At 60.2% G+C, this 16,974-nt stretch overlaps 1 protein-coding gene across 2 annotated transcripts in view; it reads left to right on the top strand.

Moving 5' to 3' along the window:
* Col26a1 (collagen type XXVI alpha 1 chain) overlaps nucleotides 1-15,782 on the top strand; it is a 145,320-nt gene extending 129,538 nt beyond the window's left edge. For both annotated transcript variants that reach the window (XM_004840137.3, XM_013070526.3), the window contains exons 4-12: nucleotides 1,210-1,271; nucleotides 4,425-4,581; nucleotides 6,992-7,090; nucleotides 7,240-7,392; nucleotides 8,962-9,045; nucleotides 10,503-10,555; nucleotides 12,010-12,060; nucleotides 13,539-13,623; nucleotides 14,282-15,782. In XM_004840137.3, coding sequence (XP_004840194.2) covers nucleotides 1,210-1,271; nucleotides 4,425-4,581; nucleotides 6,992-7,090; nucleotides 7,240-7,392; nucleotides 8,962-9,045; nucleotides 10,503-10,555; nucleotides 12,010-12,060; nucleotides 13,539-13,623; nucleotides 14,282-14,451 — 914 coding nt within the window. In that variant the 3' untranslated portion in view covers nucleotides 14,452-15,782. The remainder of the gene's footprint in view (nucleotides 1-1,209; nucleotides 1,272-4,424; nucleotides 4,582-6,991; nucleotides 7,091-7,239; nucleotides 7,393-8,961; nucleotides 9,046-10,502; nucleotides 10,556-12,009; nucleotides 12,061-13,538; nucleotides 13,624-14,281) is intronic.
* The last annotated feature ends 1,192 nt before the right edge of the window (nucleotides 15,783-16,974 follow it).

Here is a 16,974-nt window from a genome sequence, read left to right as displayed (position 1 = left end):
CTAACTTGGCGCAGCCCCGGGTAAAGTAACCAGAAGGGTGGGCAGCAGAAGATGGGCATTGTCATCTCTGTTCCTCCATGGCGGGCAGCCCCGATGTCTATTCTCATAGTCCTTCCAGGTCCCCTCACCATCCCTTCACCTCTCCTGGAGGAGTCACTGTGTCCAAGCAGGGACATCAGCAGGGTGGGCTGCATTCAGTGATAGAGGGGAGCCCCCCAGGGACCCGTGGACAGGACGGTGCTGGAGAGAGCTCAGCAGCTGGAATCCAGAGCTCCCGCGGGCCACACGGAGAGCCATCGAGTCACCCACATTCCTCCGGGTGCCTGCGAATCTGTTTAGCCAGAACAGGGCTTCCAGGGTGGGGAGGTCGGGCTCTGAGCCGAGCCGGGAAAAAGAGGAATGGATGAGTCCCTCAATGTCCAGGGCAATAAAAGCTCTTTCCAGCAGCTTTAAAGCATGTGCTCACAAAAGTGCTCCAGGTCTGGGGAGTTGACATAAACAGACAACTGAGAGCCCGAGAAGACAGGGCCCAGGGGTCACGGAGAATGCGCTCCTAGCTGGTGTCCAGGCCCAGTCCCTCTGCCTGCTCCCACCCAGGCCTCAAAGCTGCCGGGGTGAGCCCTTCAGAGTGCAAATCCGACCTCCGCTTTCACCTGTCTGCTGGCTGCAGACTCTGCCCGCTTTCCCTGCCCCTGGAGGCCTCAGCCCGTGTTCAGTGCAGCCCTCGAGCTTCCCTTAGATGCCACCACCTCCAGGACATCCTCGCTTACTGCATCCGCCTCCGCCATGTTCCCATAGGTTTCTGGCACAGCCCTTATGACCTGTGCCATCTGCTCTGCTCCTTCCCAGATGTGGTTCTCAGTCAGGAATGTCATCTCACTTACCCTTCCTTCATCCATTCTCAGATATTTTTTGAGTCCCCACTTTGTGCTAAGCGCTGAGACTCATGGGTGGACAGAAGACAGACAGTCTCCACCCCAGTCCCTGGCATGAAGTTGACCCCTTGCTGCACAGACAGACAGTGCAGTGTGCTCTGTGCATTCGGAACGGAGACTCAGACACCCAGCAGGCTGCGTGGAAGAGGGGCCTTGAGGATAAGGCCCTGGAGGATGGATAGGAGTTTTCAAGGCCAAGTCATTTCAACACCCCTGCCTGGCTGCCCTCACCCCAGGCTCCATGCTGGCCTCACTCGACCCCCTTTTCTTTCAGAATGCATGAACTGCTCCCGGCTCACAGACATGAGCGAGCGGCTGACCACGCTGGAGGCCAAGGTCAGGCAGGCTGGGGAGCCCGCCGGGGAGCTGGCTGGGGAGGGGTGCAGGGACATTGGACACGTGTTGGGAGACTGTGCCAAGCCCGAGTCCCTCCTGACCCCGGTCCCCCACCCACCCACCAACCCAGCTGCTCCGGTGGCCGCAGAGCAAGTGTTGGGTGGAGTCACAGGTGCCTGCAGGCCTGTGGGGTCAAGGGGGTAGCTAAAGGGGCCGGGGCGGGCAGGCCTGGGTGGGGTGTGAGCTGGGAAGGGACTGGGGAAGGGCCTGGTTCCCTGGAAGGAGGAGCACCTGGTGATGCGATGAGTCTCAGGGAGCGCTGGGGAGGGGGCCAGGGCTGGGACCTCCTGACAGCAAGAGCCCCGAGAGCTGGCCCTATGGCACTGTGTCCCCACCAGGAGAACTCACAGAGCAGGATGCACACGCACACGCACACACACAGAGCCCCGGATGACCCTGTGCTGCCCTTTGGCCCTGTCTTCTTCCCACGCGTGGGGCTGGGGTGACCCTGGTGTGGCTGGGCTGCTGCCTCCTCCTCAGCAGAGCAGCCTGAGTGCAGAACCATTGGGGACCTCAGGGAGGAGGGTGGGACCCAGCTAGGGAAATGGCCGAGGGCTGAGCAGTAGCGAGGGTCAGTGCTGTTGTCTGACAGATAAGGACACAGGTGTGGGGGGATCCTGGGCACAGCCTCCCATGGCCTCCAGTCCCTCTGCAGATGACGGGACTGTCAGGTGGGGTGCAGGGAAGATGGGGTGAACTTGGCACTGGGGTAGAGATTGACGAGGCAGCTTGAGTCCGGGGGAGCAGAGGTGGCACAGGAGGAGGAGCCCGACTCACAGTGCAGTCCCCCTTTCCACAGTCACCATTCCCAGGTCAGGGCTGTGAGACTCCCCTGACCACTGTGTCCCATCCGGGTCACCTTCCAGCCGAGTCTGTTCCATGCCCTCATGAGCCCTGGAGGGACAGGGTCCCAGGGGGCCTTGTGGGCCAGGTCAGAGGCCCCAGAGGCCAAGAGAGGGAGGGGCCGCAGCAGCCTCATGGGTGGTGCCCAGGCCAGGAGAGCCTGCAGGGGTCAGAACAGGAGCTGGGGTCAGAAGTCAGGGGTGAGGGGTCAGGGGTCAGGTGGGTGAAGGCAGAGCCAGGCAGGCAGACCCCATCCGGCAGGGAGCCGGCAATCAGGCAGCAGCCAAGAGAGCTGGAGATTGAGGCTTCTGCTGCCTCCGACAGGACACCAGCTTGGGTGCATCCAGAAGAATTCAAGTGATGGAAACCCCGCCAGTGGTAGCTTATTCCACGAGGATGCTTGTGTGATTAACAAGAAGCATGCAAGTAGGTGGCCTCAGGACTGCCTCAGTGCCTCAAGAACCCAGGCTCTTCACAGCCTTCCTTTCTGCCTCTTCAGTGAATTGGCTTTTGTCCTCATGCTTGGTGCCTCACGGTTATAAAGTGGATGCTGCAGCTCAAGGCATCACCTCTTCACACTGTGTTCAGCAGTCAAAGGCAGGAAGTGGAGAGTGAGGCAAAATACCCCAGTAGCCTAATTTGGTCTCATGGGCCAGTGCTTATCTATATGACCGCCTCCAAGTTGCAAGGGAACTGGAGAATTAGGGACCTGACCCGGGACTGCTGCTACCCTCTTGTCCCAGGATGGGCTGGTGGGCAGAGGTCACAGGGCACCAGAATGTTTCCTGCCTTCCCCCCTTGGCCTCAGTTTATGATGACTTCATGGATCACTGCATTGGGCAGGACTGAAGGGACTTCCCCGGGTGAAGGTCACAGACTTCTCAGAGTTGGGTTGGTCTTTTTCGGGAAGGAGGGCGGGTGGTGGCCTGGACAGTGCTCAGGACGCAGTGACATCACCAGAGCTCAGCCTCCAAGGCCACAATCTGCTTTCCTTGGGCCCAGTCCGGGCGCCCCTGCTCTGCCCTGGTAGCTCAGAAGCTGGGCAGCCTGGACTCCAAGGGGGCTGACTCTGATGTGGCCCTGTCGGGGCGGGGAGGGAGCAAGCCAGGCCTTTCTCCTCCCTGCACCAGGGCCGCTTCCTGGAGGAGGGTCTGAGGGTCGCAGACCCAGTCCCTAGCTGCTGTTCTGCTCAGTGACTCCATGATGCAGCTGAGCCGTAGGTGGGACAGCCTGGTTTGGTGACGAGGGGCCGCACAGTCACTGGGTGACCCTGGACAAGTCACTCGCAGTCGCAGCCCTGCCTCCACCTCAGGGGGGATGTGGCCCAGTGACCTTCTGTCTGCTGGGCCCCTGAGGACCAGAGGGAGGGACACAGACAGTGGCTGCGCTGGGGGTGGGAGGACAGCGTGATGTGGCTCACCCTGTGCCTGTGCACCCCGGAAACTCTGTCCAGTCCCTGCTTGAGCGCTGTGACTGCAACTATTTATCCCCGTGAACCTCCAGCCGCAGCACCCGGGTCCCCAGCACCAGGGCTGCTGCCTGCACCTGCCTGTGTCCATCCCGGGCTCGCAGCGCCCCCTTCCGGCGTCCTCGGGAGCAGCAGGGACTCCAGCCCCCGCTGCCTGAGAAACTTCAATGAAGGGAGAGAAAATTTAAACCTAGGGGAGTCTCCGGCCCAGGCAGGCTGTGACTCTGGTCTCCCTCCAGGAGAAGGACCGGCTGGCTCCAGGCCCGGCCTGAGGAATGCGACCACTTTGTGTTTTCCTGGGGAGTCCTGGGAACCATGTACCCAGCCCAGCCTGTTTATGCTTTCCCTCTCTCCCTCCTTCCTGCTTGCCTGCCTACCTTCCTTCCCTCCCTCCTTCTGTCCTTCCTTTCTTTGTTTCTTTATTTTCTCCCCTCTCTCTTCTTCTCTCCCATCCATCCATCCATCCATCCATCCAGCCACAAACATTTCCTAACCAAGGAAGGAGTTGTGTCCTGAACCGGGCAGAGCGGGGACCGCCCGTCCCTCCCTTAGGGAGCGGGATGTGAAGGGACAGCAGGGCTGTTGTGCAGTCACAGTCATGGTGATAGGTGCGGAAGGTGCTCCTAGGAGTGAGGGGCTCTCCCAGTGGGGACAAGGGGAGGGAGAGCATCCGCGGCGGGAGCGCTGGTGGAGGGGAAGTGACAGGGCTGTGGGGTGCACTGCCCTGCATATGTGAGTCCTCGCTCCAGCCAGGACCTCGCCTTCTACCCTTCTCTGGCCAGGTGCACCTGTTAGAGGCAGCCGAGCAGCCGTCGGGCCCTGACAACGACCTGCCAGCACCCCAGAGCACACCGCCACCCTGGAACGAGGACTTCCTCCCTGACGCCATCCCCCTGGCCCATCCGGGACCCCGGAGGAGGAGGCCCACGGGTCCAGCTGGTGAGCCGAGCGGGGCGGGAAGGGTGTGGTGCGGCCTCCTGGGGCCTCCACAGAGAGCTCTGCCCTAGGGCTAATGTTCAAAAATTGGGAAGTTCATGTAAAAATCAGGATTTCTAATTTCTCTTTGAAAGATCTGGCAGGAGGGCTGGCAGTGATTGGCTGTCACTATGAGGTATAATCATTTTTGAAAAATGAATTACAAAAATAGACACGTTGCATTGAGTCCCCTCCTGGCTTCGACACACTTATCCCACCCTCCTTGTCCCTTTCTGAAGCAGCTCTGGAAGTCCTCATTCATAAGTATCTTTAGTTGTGCTATTGTGGCTACTTCAGTCTCCTGAATCAATTCAAAATGTTCCCCTGTCATGGTCATTTTGACTTTGGAGAAGAGATAAAAGTCACACAGTGCTAGACCTGGTGAATAAGGTGGGTGAGGACACACACTAATGTTTTTCCAAGTCTGTCTTTCTGTTGGATGGCACTTGGCAGCAGCATTCATCATGTTTTTAATCACACCTCATAGAGACCCTCACGAAAGAGGACTTCCAGAACTGCTTCAGAAAGTGGCAACAACAGTGGGATAAGTGTGCTTGAAGTAAGAGGGAGGATTTTGAGGGGGATTTGTGGCAATGTGTCTTTTAATAAACTTTTAAATTTAAACATTCACTGCATATTCAGATCACACGCTGTAAGTCACAGTGGCCGTTGCAGATCCGGTTCAAGCTCAGCAGTCTGCTGCAGTCCCCATTGCTCTTTACTGTGGGACAGTCCAGTCCTCAGCTCTGTCCTGCCCCTCGGCGGCTGTCCTGCCCCCCCCCGCCCCCCCAACACCCTTGCTCAGTTCCACCTTGCAGCAGCCCCTACGGGTGCACCCCAGAACTCTGAGCTTACAGACACACCCCTACCCCTGTTTCTGGGCCATCCTCACCGAATTCTCATCCAGAGAAGGAGGACACCTGGCTCCTTGTCTTCTTGCAACATTTTAAAGGCAAGAGTGGAAATGTTCTCTGTCAGGCAGGCATGGTGCCATCCCATAATCCCAGAACTCTGAAAGGCTGAGATGGGAGGATTGCAAGTTCAAGCCCAGCCTGGATAACTTAGAGACTTAGTAAGACCCTGTCTCAGAATGAAAAATCATAAAAAGGCCTTGGGATGTAGCTCAGTGTGAAGGCCTTGGGTTCAATCCCCATATTGAAAAAAAAAAAAAAAGCCAAAAACATCAGCAAGTTTTACCCTGGTCTGGGCTCTGTCCCTGGGTGCTGCAGGGGCAACGAGGCTGAGAGAAGCTAGGTAACTTCTCTAGGGTCACCAGCGAGCTGGAGGCATCTTGCCCTGATGATCGTCAGCCCCCCTGGAGCCCCATGGGGAGATACACCCTGTTCGCCCCCTGTTCGGCTCTGAGCATGCACGCCAGTCCCCCACCTCCACCGTCCTGTCTGTGTGTAGGAATTTGTTCCTGGGTTCTGGAGAGGGACCAGGGCAGGAGGGAAGATCCCCAGCAGAGCAGGGCAGTGGCCTCAGGAGCCACTTCCGGGCCCAGGGGCAAAGAAGCAGGTGTCTGAAGGCTGTGGCAGGAGGAGTGGGGCTCAGGCCTGCTGCGGGGAGCCTGGGGACATCTCACTCTGGCTCCTTAGCCCATCCCTCAAGCCGCTGTCCTCAAGATCTCACCCTAGAGAGCAACCATTTCTTCACAGCTTTCTTCAGGGCCTGAGGAGGTGAGAGGCTGGGAGCGCAGCTGGGCCTCCTGGTCAGACCATTTTTACCAAGGAGCATGCAGTTCCAGCGATGGCCACCAGATAGAGATCACATTCCACAAATGGTGCCGCCTGGACATCCTCCTGGCTGCCCCTGGGCTCCCTGAAGCCAGCTGCCCCCAGAAGAGCCCTTCCTTCCAGAACCCCAAGTCACACGCAGCCTGAGCAGGTCCCTCCACCTCCTCAGCAAACCGAGAGGGAGAAGGGGCAGTCCCCGGCCCAGAGAGGGACATTTCCATCTCCTCTGTCTGCAGTTGTGCAGAGGCCTCCGAGAAGATGTAATGGGAGGCCCCTGCCACGTGCCCAGAGCATGACCCTGAGCAGGGAGACAGCAGAGGGAGGGACCTGGGATGAAAAAACCTGACCTTCATCCTGGCTCTGTGACCTTGAGCAAAGAGCCAAACCTTTCTGAGCCTCACTTTCCCCACCTGGAACACAGGAACAAGAGCAGTTCTTGGGATCATAGATGGGAATAGGATGAAGGTGGCCTGTCCACTGTGGTGACCGACACACCCAGGTCATGGTGGAGCTGGGGCCATTGGGCGAGGTTTCGGGTGGGCCCAGCATCTGGGGACAGGGACCCGATGGAAGTCAGGCCTGGAGCACAGGCCATCTGGGTCCACGGTGTTCTCAGCCCCATCCCTCTGTCTCCCCAGGGCCCCCAGGCCAGACAGGACCCCCAGGACCTGCAGGGCCACCAGGCTCCAAAGGGGACCGGGGCCAGATGGGAGAGAAGGGCCCAGTGGGGCCTCCGGGTAAGGACCCCAGCCCGACTCTGTCCCTGGAGGAAGGGACACCCCGATCTTCCTGGGGGTCCCAGTTCCTTCCCTCTCCCCCTCCCAGGTGCCCTGTCTCCCTTTGTGTGCAGCTCCTCATTCAGTGACTGCTCTTCTCCCTGTCACAGGGCTCCTGGGGCCACCAGGGCCCCGTGGACTTCCTGGAGAGATGGGGCACCCTGGCCCCCCAGGACCCCCTGGCCAAGCAGGCAGCCCAGGCCTCTCACCAAATGACCCTCAAGGCGTCCTCTACTCCCTGCAGCCACCCACGGACAAGGACAGTGAGTGTCGCACTGGGGCAGGGCAGGCTGAGCTGCCTTAGAGGGGGCAGCCTTCCCAGGGACCTGGGGAAGTGGGGATCTCACCAGTGAGGGCTCAGCTCAGGAGCAGGGCTTGCCTCCAGTGGGTGGGGGCCCCAGGGCCAGTGCTGCTCCTTACCCTGCTCCTGGCCCAAGGCAGTCGTCCCTACCTCTGGGCTCAAATCCCAGCCCCTGGGTCCTGCCCCAGTCCCCAGGCAGCTCTGCTTTCTGGCCTGACCCCCTTTCCCCCCTGGCGAGGCTGCCCTGCATCCCTGTTCTGTTGTCTCCTCCAGGGCCCCTCCCTATAGGTCGCTTGACAGGTGTTTACTGAGCACCTATTATGTGTTGGGAACAGGCATGAGAAAAATGGACAAACTTGGGCCCTCAGGGGCCACATCCTGCTCAAAGGGCCTCACAATTTGTGCAGAAACACCTGCTTCCCCATGGGGGTGGGGAGCAGGCACAGGGACTGTGGGTCCAGGACATTGAGGGCATGGCCAGCCAGAGGAGCTGGGTTTTAGCTGAGTTCCCAGCCCGCTGGGGAGTTCTAGAAGAGGGATCGGCTCGACTTGTGGGGACGAATGGGCAGTGGTCTCCCGGGCACTGTCACATGGGCCACCTTGTTGTCACCCAACCCCCACCTCTGCTCAGCTTCTGTTCCCCCAGGCAGCACATGTCTGGACCCCATGCCATCTCCCAGCCTCGGTTTCCTTTGCTGTAGAGGAAAGATGGCCATGTCCTCGAAGCCTCCAGCCAAAGCTTGCACCAGGAGCAGGGCTCGCCCCAGCAGGGTGGGGTTCCAAATGCCATCTGTGGGTGCAGAGGCTGGGCAGATGGCAGGTGGCAGGGCTGGGGAGGGGCCAGACTAGGCCTCCTCCCGGGCAGTGGGCACAGGGAAGCCCTTGGGCAGGGACCGAGTAGAGTAGAAGTGCTTGTGAACCTTCGGTGGGCTCAAGAGTCAGTAGCTGCACCCTGAGCCCTGAGGCTCCAGTTGGGCCCTGTCTGCCCTGGCCTGGGTGTGACCCCCTGCACCTGGCACTGCCCAATACCACCCAGTGCCCGGAGGGTTGAGATGGGAGCACCTGGGAAGAATGTGAGTGCTGGATTGGCGGCCCTGGGGACCGCCCACCTGGCCAGACACCCACCTGGCAAGGGACTTGTGCCTCCGGTCCTGGTGTCCACCCAGGCCACCTGCCCATCCCATTTCTGGGCCCAGGTGCCCTGGTCTGGCTCTGGGCTCGGAAAAGGACCTCACATGGGACCCCAGAAGTCAGCTTGTGAGCTCTGCCGCTCAGCAGTGTGATCTCGGGAGTGGAGATGGCTCAGAGGGCGGGCAGGGGCTTCCTGGAGGAGGGCACATCAGGATGGGCACTAGGTGGGCCTGGAGGAGATCGCCAGCCCGAGACACAGGGAAGCCAGGGCCTGCTGTGCTCCCCAGCCTGGGCCTCCGTATGACCTTTGAGCTGTGGGAACCATTGTGCCCTGGGGCCTTGGGGCGCCTTGCTGACGCCCAGCCCAGGCTCCAGCTCTGCTCAGCCTCTCTTCCCGTAGATGGGGACTCCCAGCTGGGACCTGCTGTCGTGGACACTGTGCTCGCAGGAGTCCCTGGGCCGCGGGGCCCTCCCGGCCCCCCTGGTAAGTGGGTGACAGATCCCTCTCCTCTTCTCCTGGCCTTGGCCTGAGCTGACAGCCTGGGTCAGCCCAGCCCCTAGGTGGTTGGGTGGGATCGGTCTCCCCAGGGGCAGTGGCCTGTGGGGCAGGACACCGAGGGACTCGAGATGAGCAGCAGAAAAGGGAGCCCAGAGGAGGGGAGACCTGGGACTCAGTGTGGAGGGACCTGGCTCTAGGCCTGACCCCCTCTTCCCACAAACCCACTCTGGGTAAGGAGTGGGGCAGGGGCTGGTGGCCACTCACTCGGCCCTGTGTGCCCAGCTGCGTGCAGGTCACATCCCAGTAGAACCTCCAGTGCCCGGATCAAACTCCTGGTCACACACTCAATCTTGTGTGCAATCAACAAACATTCACTGCACAGTTACTGTGTGCTAGGCAGGGCTCATGTCCCCATGAGTTCAGGCTGGAGAGAGATGTTGGCTCTGTAACTAGACCGGGTTTCATCTGCGCCCTGCCCGGTGTCCTCTCTAAGCCTGGAGCGGCCCAGCCGCTTTGGTGCAGCGTAGCAGGCCTGTGCAGGCTGTGGGAACAGGGACCTTTGTGTTCCCCGCATGCCTGAAGTTGCTCGGGACTCCTCTCCCTGAGCAGGCACATGAGACCCAGCACCCCTGATAGGGGGACAGTCGTGGGCCCACAGGTCAAGGCCGGCGGCTGGTGCAGGTCAGAGATCCGTCTAGAGGAGGAGCTGACCTTCTATCGAGGTGTCCACTGGGAGAGCGGGGACATAGGAAGCTGGGGTATAGGGTTGGTGAAGGCACCAAAGCAGAGGAATCTGCAGGAGGGCGTCCGGGGGTTGGCGGAGACCGTGTGGAGCTCAGAGCCCCAGAGCCCAGGAGCCGTCTGTCTGGCGGGAGCTGTCTGTCTGGTGGGAGCCATCTGTCTGGCGTGTGTTTCTCAAAGGGCGCCTGGGGGGCAGCAGGCAGCGGGGGGGGGCAGGGTGGGGAGTGGTCAGGAGTCTGGGCTAGCGACCGGGGCCTCGAGGGACTGGGCACAGGGCCCTGAGGTAAGCGTGGTGGGGAGACTTCACGGAGGACGCCTGCCCCGCTCCCCACCAGCCCCTGGGTCCTGGGACTGGGCACCTGGAGAAAGAGGCCTGGGGAGGAGGAGAGGCGACGGGGAGAGGGAGAGGGCATGGGGACAAAAAGAAGGGGCGGGGCATAGGAGGCGGGTGCATAGAAAAGGAGGGAGACACAGGAGGGGCAGGGACGCAGGCTTGGGGACACGTGCAGCTCTGGGTTGCAAGGCTGGCAAGGCTGGGGAGTGTGAAGCTTCCTGCTGTCCCCAGCAGTCCCTCAACAAACCTCTACTCCCTGCTGCAGGGCACAGGTGCTGGGGTGGGGAGGCTGGCAGTGTCCCCTCTGGAGATGACAGGGACGGTGGGCTTCTCTGGCCCAGGTGACCATTGGTGACTCTGCCCATAGGTCCCCCAGGACCACACGGTCCTCCAGGACCTCCAGGAGTCCCCGGATCCCAGGTAAGGATTTGGCCACTTCTTGTGCAGTGCAGGGGACAAGCTTGGGGACCATTGTGTCCTAGGAGGGGGAAGCCAGACCACTGTGGGCAAGAGGCACTTGGGAAAGCAGCCCATCCATCCATCCATGCACCTAGGGAAGGCAACGCAGGAGTCTTGTGCTGTTAACAGCTGCGACCCTTTGCCCCCTTCCTGAGAATCACCCATGGGGAGGGGTCAGCTGGAGCCGGGATGAGTGGTCCCAAACCCAGGTTGGCTCTGTCTCTCTAGCCGTTAGTTCAGATTGAGGCAGAGCAAGTGTAAAGGCCCTGAGGCAGGAAGCAGAGGGAAAGAGAAGATTGGGCAGGGACAAGAGAACCCTTCCAGGTCATGCCCAGGGATTGTTTCCTGCCTCTGGGACCCACCTCTAGATAGCCCATGCACCCATGAGTGTGGCATCCTTGTGAACTGGCCTTCAGCGCATGACCTTTGGGCACGTTTCAGATCCAAACCTAGGTGACACCTTCAAAAGCAGACCTGGCAGGCTGGTCGATGGCATCACTTTGGGGGAGGCAGGGAGAGTGGAGGTGCAGTGACGCCGGGTATCTGCCTGGGGCAGCCGGGAAGACCGTGGTGCCAGTTCCGGATGGCTGGGGTCCCGGGCCACCCTGGCGTGTGTGGGGGATGCTCTCTTTGTCAGCTGCACGCAGGGGCCTGGCCTCAGCACATGTGGCCATCAGCACGCCCACTGCTGTCATTGCTCCCGAGCCCGAGGCCAGCCGCCCCCTTATGTGGGTGACAGCACTGGGCCTTGCCCACCGTGCAGGTGACGGGGCCAGAAGCTGCTGCTGGGCCCGGGGTCACAGGCCAGATGCAGAGGGCCCCAGGGCCTGGCAGTCATGGGGTCTGACCTGCCCATCGCCTCCCCACTCTTCCCTCTCTTTCTCACACTGTGCCTGGGAACCCAGGACTTTCACACTGAGCTACATCCCCAGCCCTTGTTTTTGTTTATTTATTTATTTTTGGCACTGGGGATCGAACTCGGGACCTTGTGTGGCAGGCGCCGGAACCACTGAGCTAAATCCCCTGCCCTAAATTTTTTATTTCAAGACAGTCTCTTGCTAAGTTTCTGAGTTTCCCAAGCTGGGCTCAAACTTTGCATCCTCCTGCCCCAGCCTGCCTCAGCCTCCCTCAGTGCTGGGATTGCAGGTGTGCGCACCTCCACATCCAGCTATGGGTCCCAGTTGAGAGCCAGGGCTCCGAGTCCCTGAGGCAATGGCTTAGCCCTGAGCCCAGGCCCCCGCAGCCCCAGAAACTACCCAGGCCTCTCCCTGTGCCAGACCCAGCTTTTCTCCCCTCGGAGCAGGAGGCCCAGGGCCCAGCACCGTCCCAGGCCCTGCCTGTCCCCGAGGCCCTCCCGCCGGGGTCGGGGGGATGCTGCCCTCCACCAGGGGCTGACTACATGACTTGCTTCCTAGAGTGAGCCTGGCGTGATCTCAGAAGAAGAGGACAAAGCCGCTACTGCAGAGGTAACTTTACCTGTCATTTACCTTCCCGAGCGCCGTAGCGGGCAGGGGAGGGACACCCACAGACCTGCTCTGGCCCTTCAGCCAGCCCTGAGGTGTACGAGGTCTCACCTTAGAGGAGGTCCCAGCCCCTTGTGGCAACACCCAGCGGGTGCAGCTGTGACGTCAGGGCCCTGTGTTGCTGGGGTGACCAGGCCCGGGGGTGGAGCCAGGGACCCAGTGGGAAGTCACTGTCGTGAAGGAGAGCATGCACTGGGGACAAGGGAGCTTTGGACTGGGACCCTGAAGAGCAAGGCTGGAGCAAGTGGGGACCAGGACTTCTTTTTTATTTTATTTTATTTTATTGGTACATTTTAGGTGTACAATATAATGACATTCATCAGTGGAAATTTGCACCTTTACATAATCTCTCTTGGTTATTATTTTTCCCCTTCCCCTGCCCTCCCTTCAACCCCTCCAGCCCTCCCTGTTTACAGAGACTTTGTTTCCATTTTCTCCTATTGATTCCACTCCTTTCTTTCCTGTCCCCTACCCCTCCCACTTCCCCTTCCCCTTGACCCCTTTTCTTCCTAGTTCACATTATCTGTTACACCTTTTAGGGGGACCAGGGCTTCCGTGCTGGGGGGAGGAGGCAGCGGGGAGGGAGGTGAGAGGTGCTGAGTCCCAGCCACTTGCCAGGGGACCCTGAGAGGTCCCCATGACCCCTCCCTCAGCCCATTTCATAAGAACAACTTGGGGCTCAGAGACAGGAGGCTGAGCTGGGTACCTGACAGAGGGGCCTGGACCCCCTGCCCCCCACCCTGGTCTCCTCCCCTGACCTGGGGACACGGACATCCCTTAGCTCTTCACCACTGCTTCCTTTGCAAAGTGGCCTTGACCGCCATCTTCTCAACACAAGGGAGCCCTGTCTCAGCCCCGTCGTGTGTCCCTGCGCACGAGGTCCTCTGCCCGTGTAGACAGTGGGTCCTGGAAATGTGGATGGCACCTGCCTCCTGCCAGCACTTCAGGAAGCCGCGGCTGTGTGCGTTCCCCCCGGCTGCTCAGCAGCGCTATGTGGCCGGTGCTTTCGGGTGGGGGTGTCCAGGCGGGAAGCGGGGCCCTGTGCTGGGTGCCCTGGCCTTGAGGGTATTTCCTAGAAGTGGCCCACATGAGGAAGCAGCCAGGCAGCCAGGCAGCCCGGCAGGATGATAAAGCCCCAGCTGTAGGCTGTCAGGTCCGGATTTGAAGCCTGGGTCGGCCACGTCCAGGCTGTGACGATAAAGGACTGCAGCCGCGGTCTCCAAGTGCTGGGGTTTCTTCTGTGGACAGAGCTGGGAGTCAGCCCGGCACAGTAAAGGCTCAGTCTGTGACTGGCAGCTGTTCGTAGTGATGACAGTGGCAGGTGGGAAGAGGCTGGGGGCGGCGAGCCAAGTCCACTGTATCCCGGTGGCCCTGACCCCGAACCCGACCCCGACCCCGACCCCGGGCCTTCCTCCCACCAGGGGGAGGGGGTACAGCAGCTTCGAGAGGCGCTGAAGATCCTGGCAGAGAGAGTCCTCATCCTGGAGCACATGATTGGCATCCACGGTGAGCAGCACGGCCCCTCCTCCTGCACCCTGCGACTGCATAGTGACTGCCTCAGGCCTCTGGGCTCCCAGCCATTGGCTGTCAGGGGGACTTTGCCAAACCCATAAGACCCTGTCCCTCCCCTGCTCAAGGACTCCCCATGGGGACCATCAGTGCATCCACCCCATCCCCAAGAGGCACCCCCAGCATCATGGGCCTAATGACAGACCACAGTGGTCACGGCAGCCCCCTCCCACCTTTGCCCCTGTGATCCAGCCAGTCCTCCCCCCTTCCATCATGGGTGGGGATCCACATCTCTTTCTGATGCAAGGAGAGCCCCTTCTGCTGGGAGTGCTGGTGCCTCTGTGTTTGTTAAAGAGTGGATGAATGACTGGGAACGTGGATGGATGGGTGAATGGTGGGGAATGAGTGGGTACATGATGACTAATTGCATGAATGAATGGATGAGTGAATGGCGGACAGATGGATGAATGGATGGGTGGATGAATGAATGGATGGATGACTGGATGGATGGGTGGATGAGCAAATGAAGAGCCCAAGCTAGCTGCTGTCTTGCTGTCCCCGCTGGACAAGGGCTTTCCCTCATACCCAGGTGCTGGGAGCAGAGGTACCCCAAGAGCCAAGACTGTTTCGAGCCCCTCTTCTTTCCTCCTTCCAGATCCTCTGGCCTCCCCTGAGGGGGGCTCTGGCCAGGATGCCGCCCTGAGAGCCAACCTCAAGATGAAGCGGGGTGGCGCCCAACCTGATGGTGCCCTGGCTGCCCTGGCTGCCTTGCTGAGTCCCGAGTCTGCGCAGAAGAGTGCCAGCCAGGCCAGCAGCAGAAAATGAGGGCCAGCTCTCCAGGACAAGCCCAGGCCCGGCAAAAGACCCTGCCTGGGCAGTGCTGCCACTGGACCTGGAGGAGGCCCAGCTTCAGGCTGGACAATTGTGAAGAATGCTGGCTCCTGGGCCTGGGGGTCCTTGGGGGCGGATGGAACTCCCAGGGCAGGGTTCCAAGGGGACTGGCACCCTCGGCAGAGCCCTTCCCTTACCCTGCCCAGCCCCCCTCCAGCCCCTGCTGGAGACGGAGTCTGGGTGGGCTGGGTGTCGGCTGAGAATAACCATAGTCCTCGTCATTTACTGAGTCCCCGCTGCATCTGGGCCCATCCAGGGAGCTTTCCTTATGTTGTCTCATTTAACCTGTAGGAGGTAGGCTTGTTCTCCCCACTTGATGCGGGGACCGGGGCTCAGAGGGCATAAATAACCCACCAAGGCCCCAGGGTCATGGATGCCCGGGCAGGATTTGAACCCTGGCCTCTTGGGTCCTGAAGCCCTGTTCCCTGAACACCACAGTTTCTTCCCCTTCATGAGGAAGCAGACAGGAGGGTGTAGGCAGGGGCACAGGAAGTGAGGTCAGCCTGGCATGGAACCTGCAGGGCCCTGGGCCTCCCTTAGGCTCCTCAGGTTGCAGAGGGGCTGGCCTGAAGCTGCTCTCTGAGCCCAGGGAGACCTGAATATACCACTGACTGTCACCTGCACTTGGGGACCAGGAGCTGGAGATGTGAAGGCCTCTGAACCCCACCGGCATTGCCCACCTCTCCCTCCCAGTCTCTCTGAGCCCATCCACAGCCCTGCCAAGCCCTTCCACCCACCAAGGCAGGAGGGCACATTACCGGGGCTGCCCATTGGTGGGGGACAAAGCCCCACTCCTCCCAGTCTCTATGGGAAATCTCTAGGGTCTGCCACTTCCAGAGGACACAGCACACTGGAGAGAGGGGAGCCTCCCAGGTCCCAGGCCTGCTGGGGGATGCTGCCCCCAGCCCTGAGAGCTGGGGTCCTGGCAGGATCCAGGGCAGAGGCCAGTGAGGTCCCAGTGGCCCAGAGCAGCTCAGACCACAGCCCTTGAGGCCTCTCAGTCCCCAGGTCCCTGTGATCTGCTCGGTCCCCATGTTCCTCTCTCACTGGGCCAGGACCCAGGACTCAGCGACCACATAAACTCAGAGACTAGAAGGTGCTGGCACCACCTGGTGGCTGTCTCCCCGCATGGCAGGAGTGGCCCAGATGCCCCTCCTGAGGCAGGTCTGCTCGTCCTCATCCTCGTAGAGGGACGCTGGAGGCCTGTAAGCTGGAGCCCTGTGACACTGTTCTTGTATCTGACAATAAAGGTGCTCTCCCTCCCAGCTGTGTCTCTTTATGGGAGGCTGGGCTGCGTCCTGCTGACCCAATGCCCAAGAGCCCTGGGCAGCTCCTGGGAGGCTGGGGTGACCACGAGGCCTTGGAGGCAGGTAGCCCGGGGGGAAGCAGGGAGGCCGAGAGGACCCCACAGAGGCCGTGCCCTAACAATGCTGTATCTGAGGCCTGGGGGGGGACTCAATTGGGGGATCCCTGGGCTCTGAGCAGGGAGACCCCCTAGCCTGCCAAAAGTTCCCCTCCCTGGGTCCCCAGGGAAGCCTGGGGACAGGCCTGAGCCCAGGGTGGCTGCTGAGTCACCCTGGGCCTTTGTGTGAGCAGAATGCTTGGTGTGTGCCCCGGAGCTTCTCCAAACCCAAGTCCATCCCCTTCTGGAGCTGAAAAGCCAGTACAGAAGGTGGACCTTAGACCAACCACACAGCTGATGGCATGGAGGAAGGGGACCATGGCCCACTCCAGGAACCTGGACCAGGGACTGAAGTAGGGGAAAGAGAGAGAGGAACAGGGAGAAACAGAGACAGAGATTGCCTGGGGCTTCTTCCTGCCTTTATTTGCTTATAGTGTTGGACTCCAGCCCTGCCCATGCCCCTGCTGCCCAGGGACTCCTGCCACATGGACCTAGCCCGGCTGGCCCAGCTCCCTCAGCCATCGGGAGACCCAGGGTGGGGCAGGTACTTGAAGCCAAACCTTGGCAAAGACAGCCAGGCAGGGAATGTGATGTGTTCTGCTGGAAAAGAGTCCTTACCCCTTATTCCTTTCCCAGAACAGGAGTTAATGTCAGTGCACATCCTTCCTCCCTTCTCATAATGCATCAGCACTAACACCTTTGCAGACCCAAGCCCTGGGGAACCTCAGTGAATGAAGTACAACGAATGAATAGATGGATGGATGGATGGATGGATGAATGAATGGGAATCTCAGCTCATATAGAGCTGGGAAGTGTGGAAAAGGGGTAGGGACTCAGGGAGCAGTGACTGGCTCTCCTGGATGTCACCTGCCAGTGCAGAACTCTGTGAGGTGACAATCCTGAAGTCAAAGCTGGCTTCTGAGTCCTAAAGGGGTATTTGCCATAGAAGAGGGTGTTTCACATAGCAAGTGAGCACAATGGTAACTTGTAAATACTTAGGCCCTGACCCTGGACCATGCAGTGGCCCCAGACAGCCCTGCATGGGGACTGTAGGT

The sequence above is a fragment of the Heterocephalus glaber genome, unplaced genomic scaffold (assembly GCF_053883595.1).
Source record: "Heterocephalus glaber isolate CG9 unplaced genomic scaffold, H.glaber_assembly_v1.0 deba00001610, whole genome shotgun sequence".
NCBI lineage: Eukaryota > Metazoa > Chordata > Mammalia > Rodentia > Bathyergidae > Heterocephalus > Heterocephalus glaber.
Note: the sequence above shows the minus strand (reverse complement) of the source record. Positions and strands in the feature narration are given on the sequence as shown.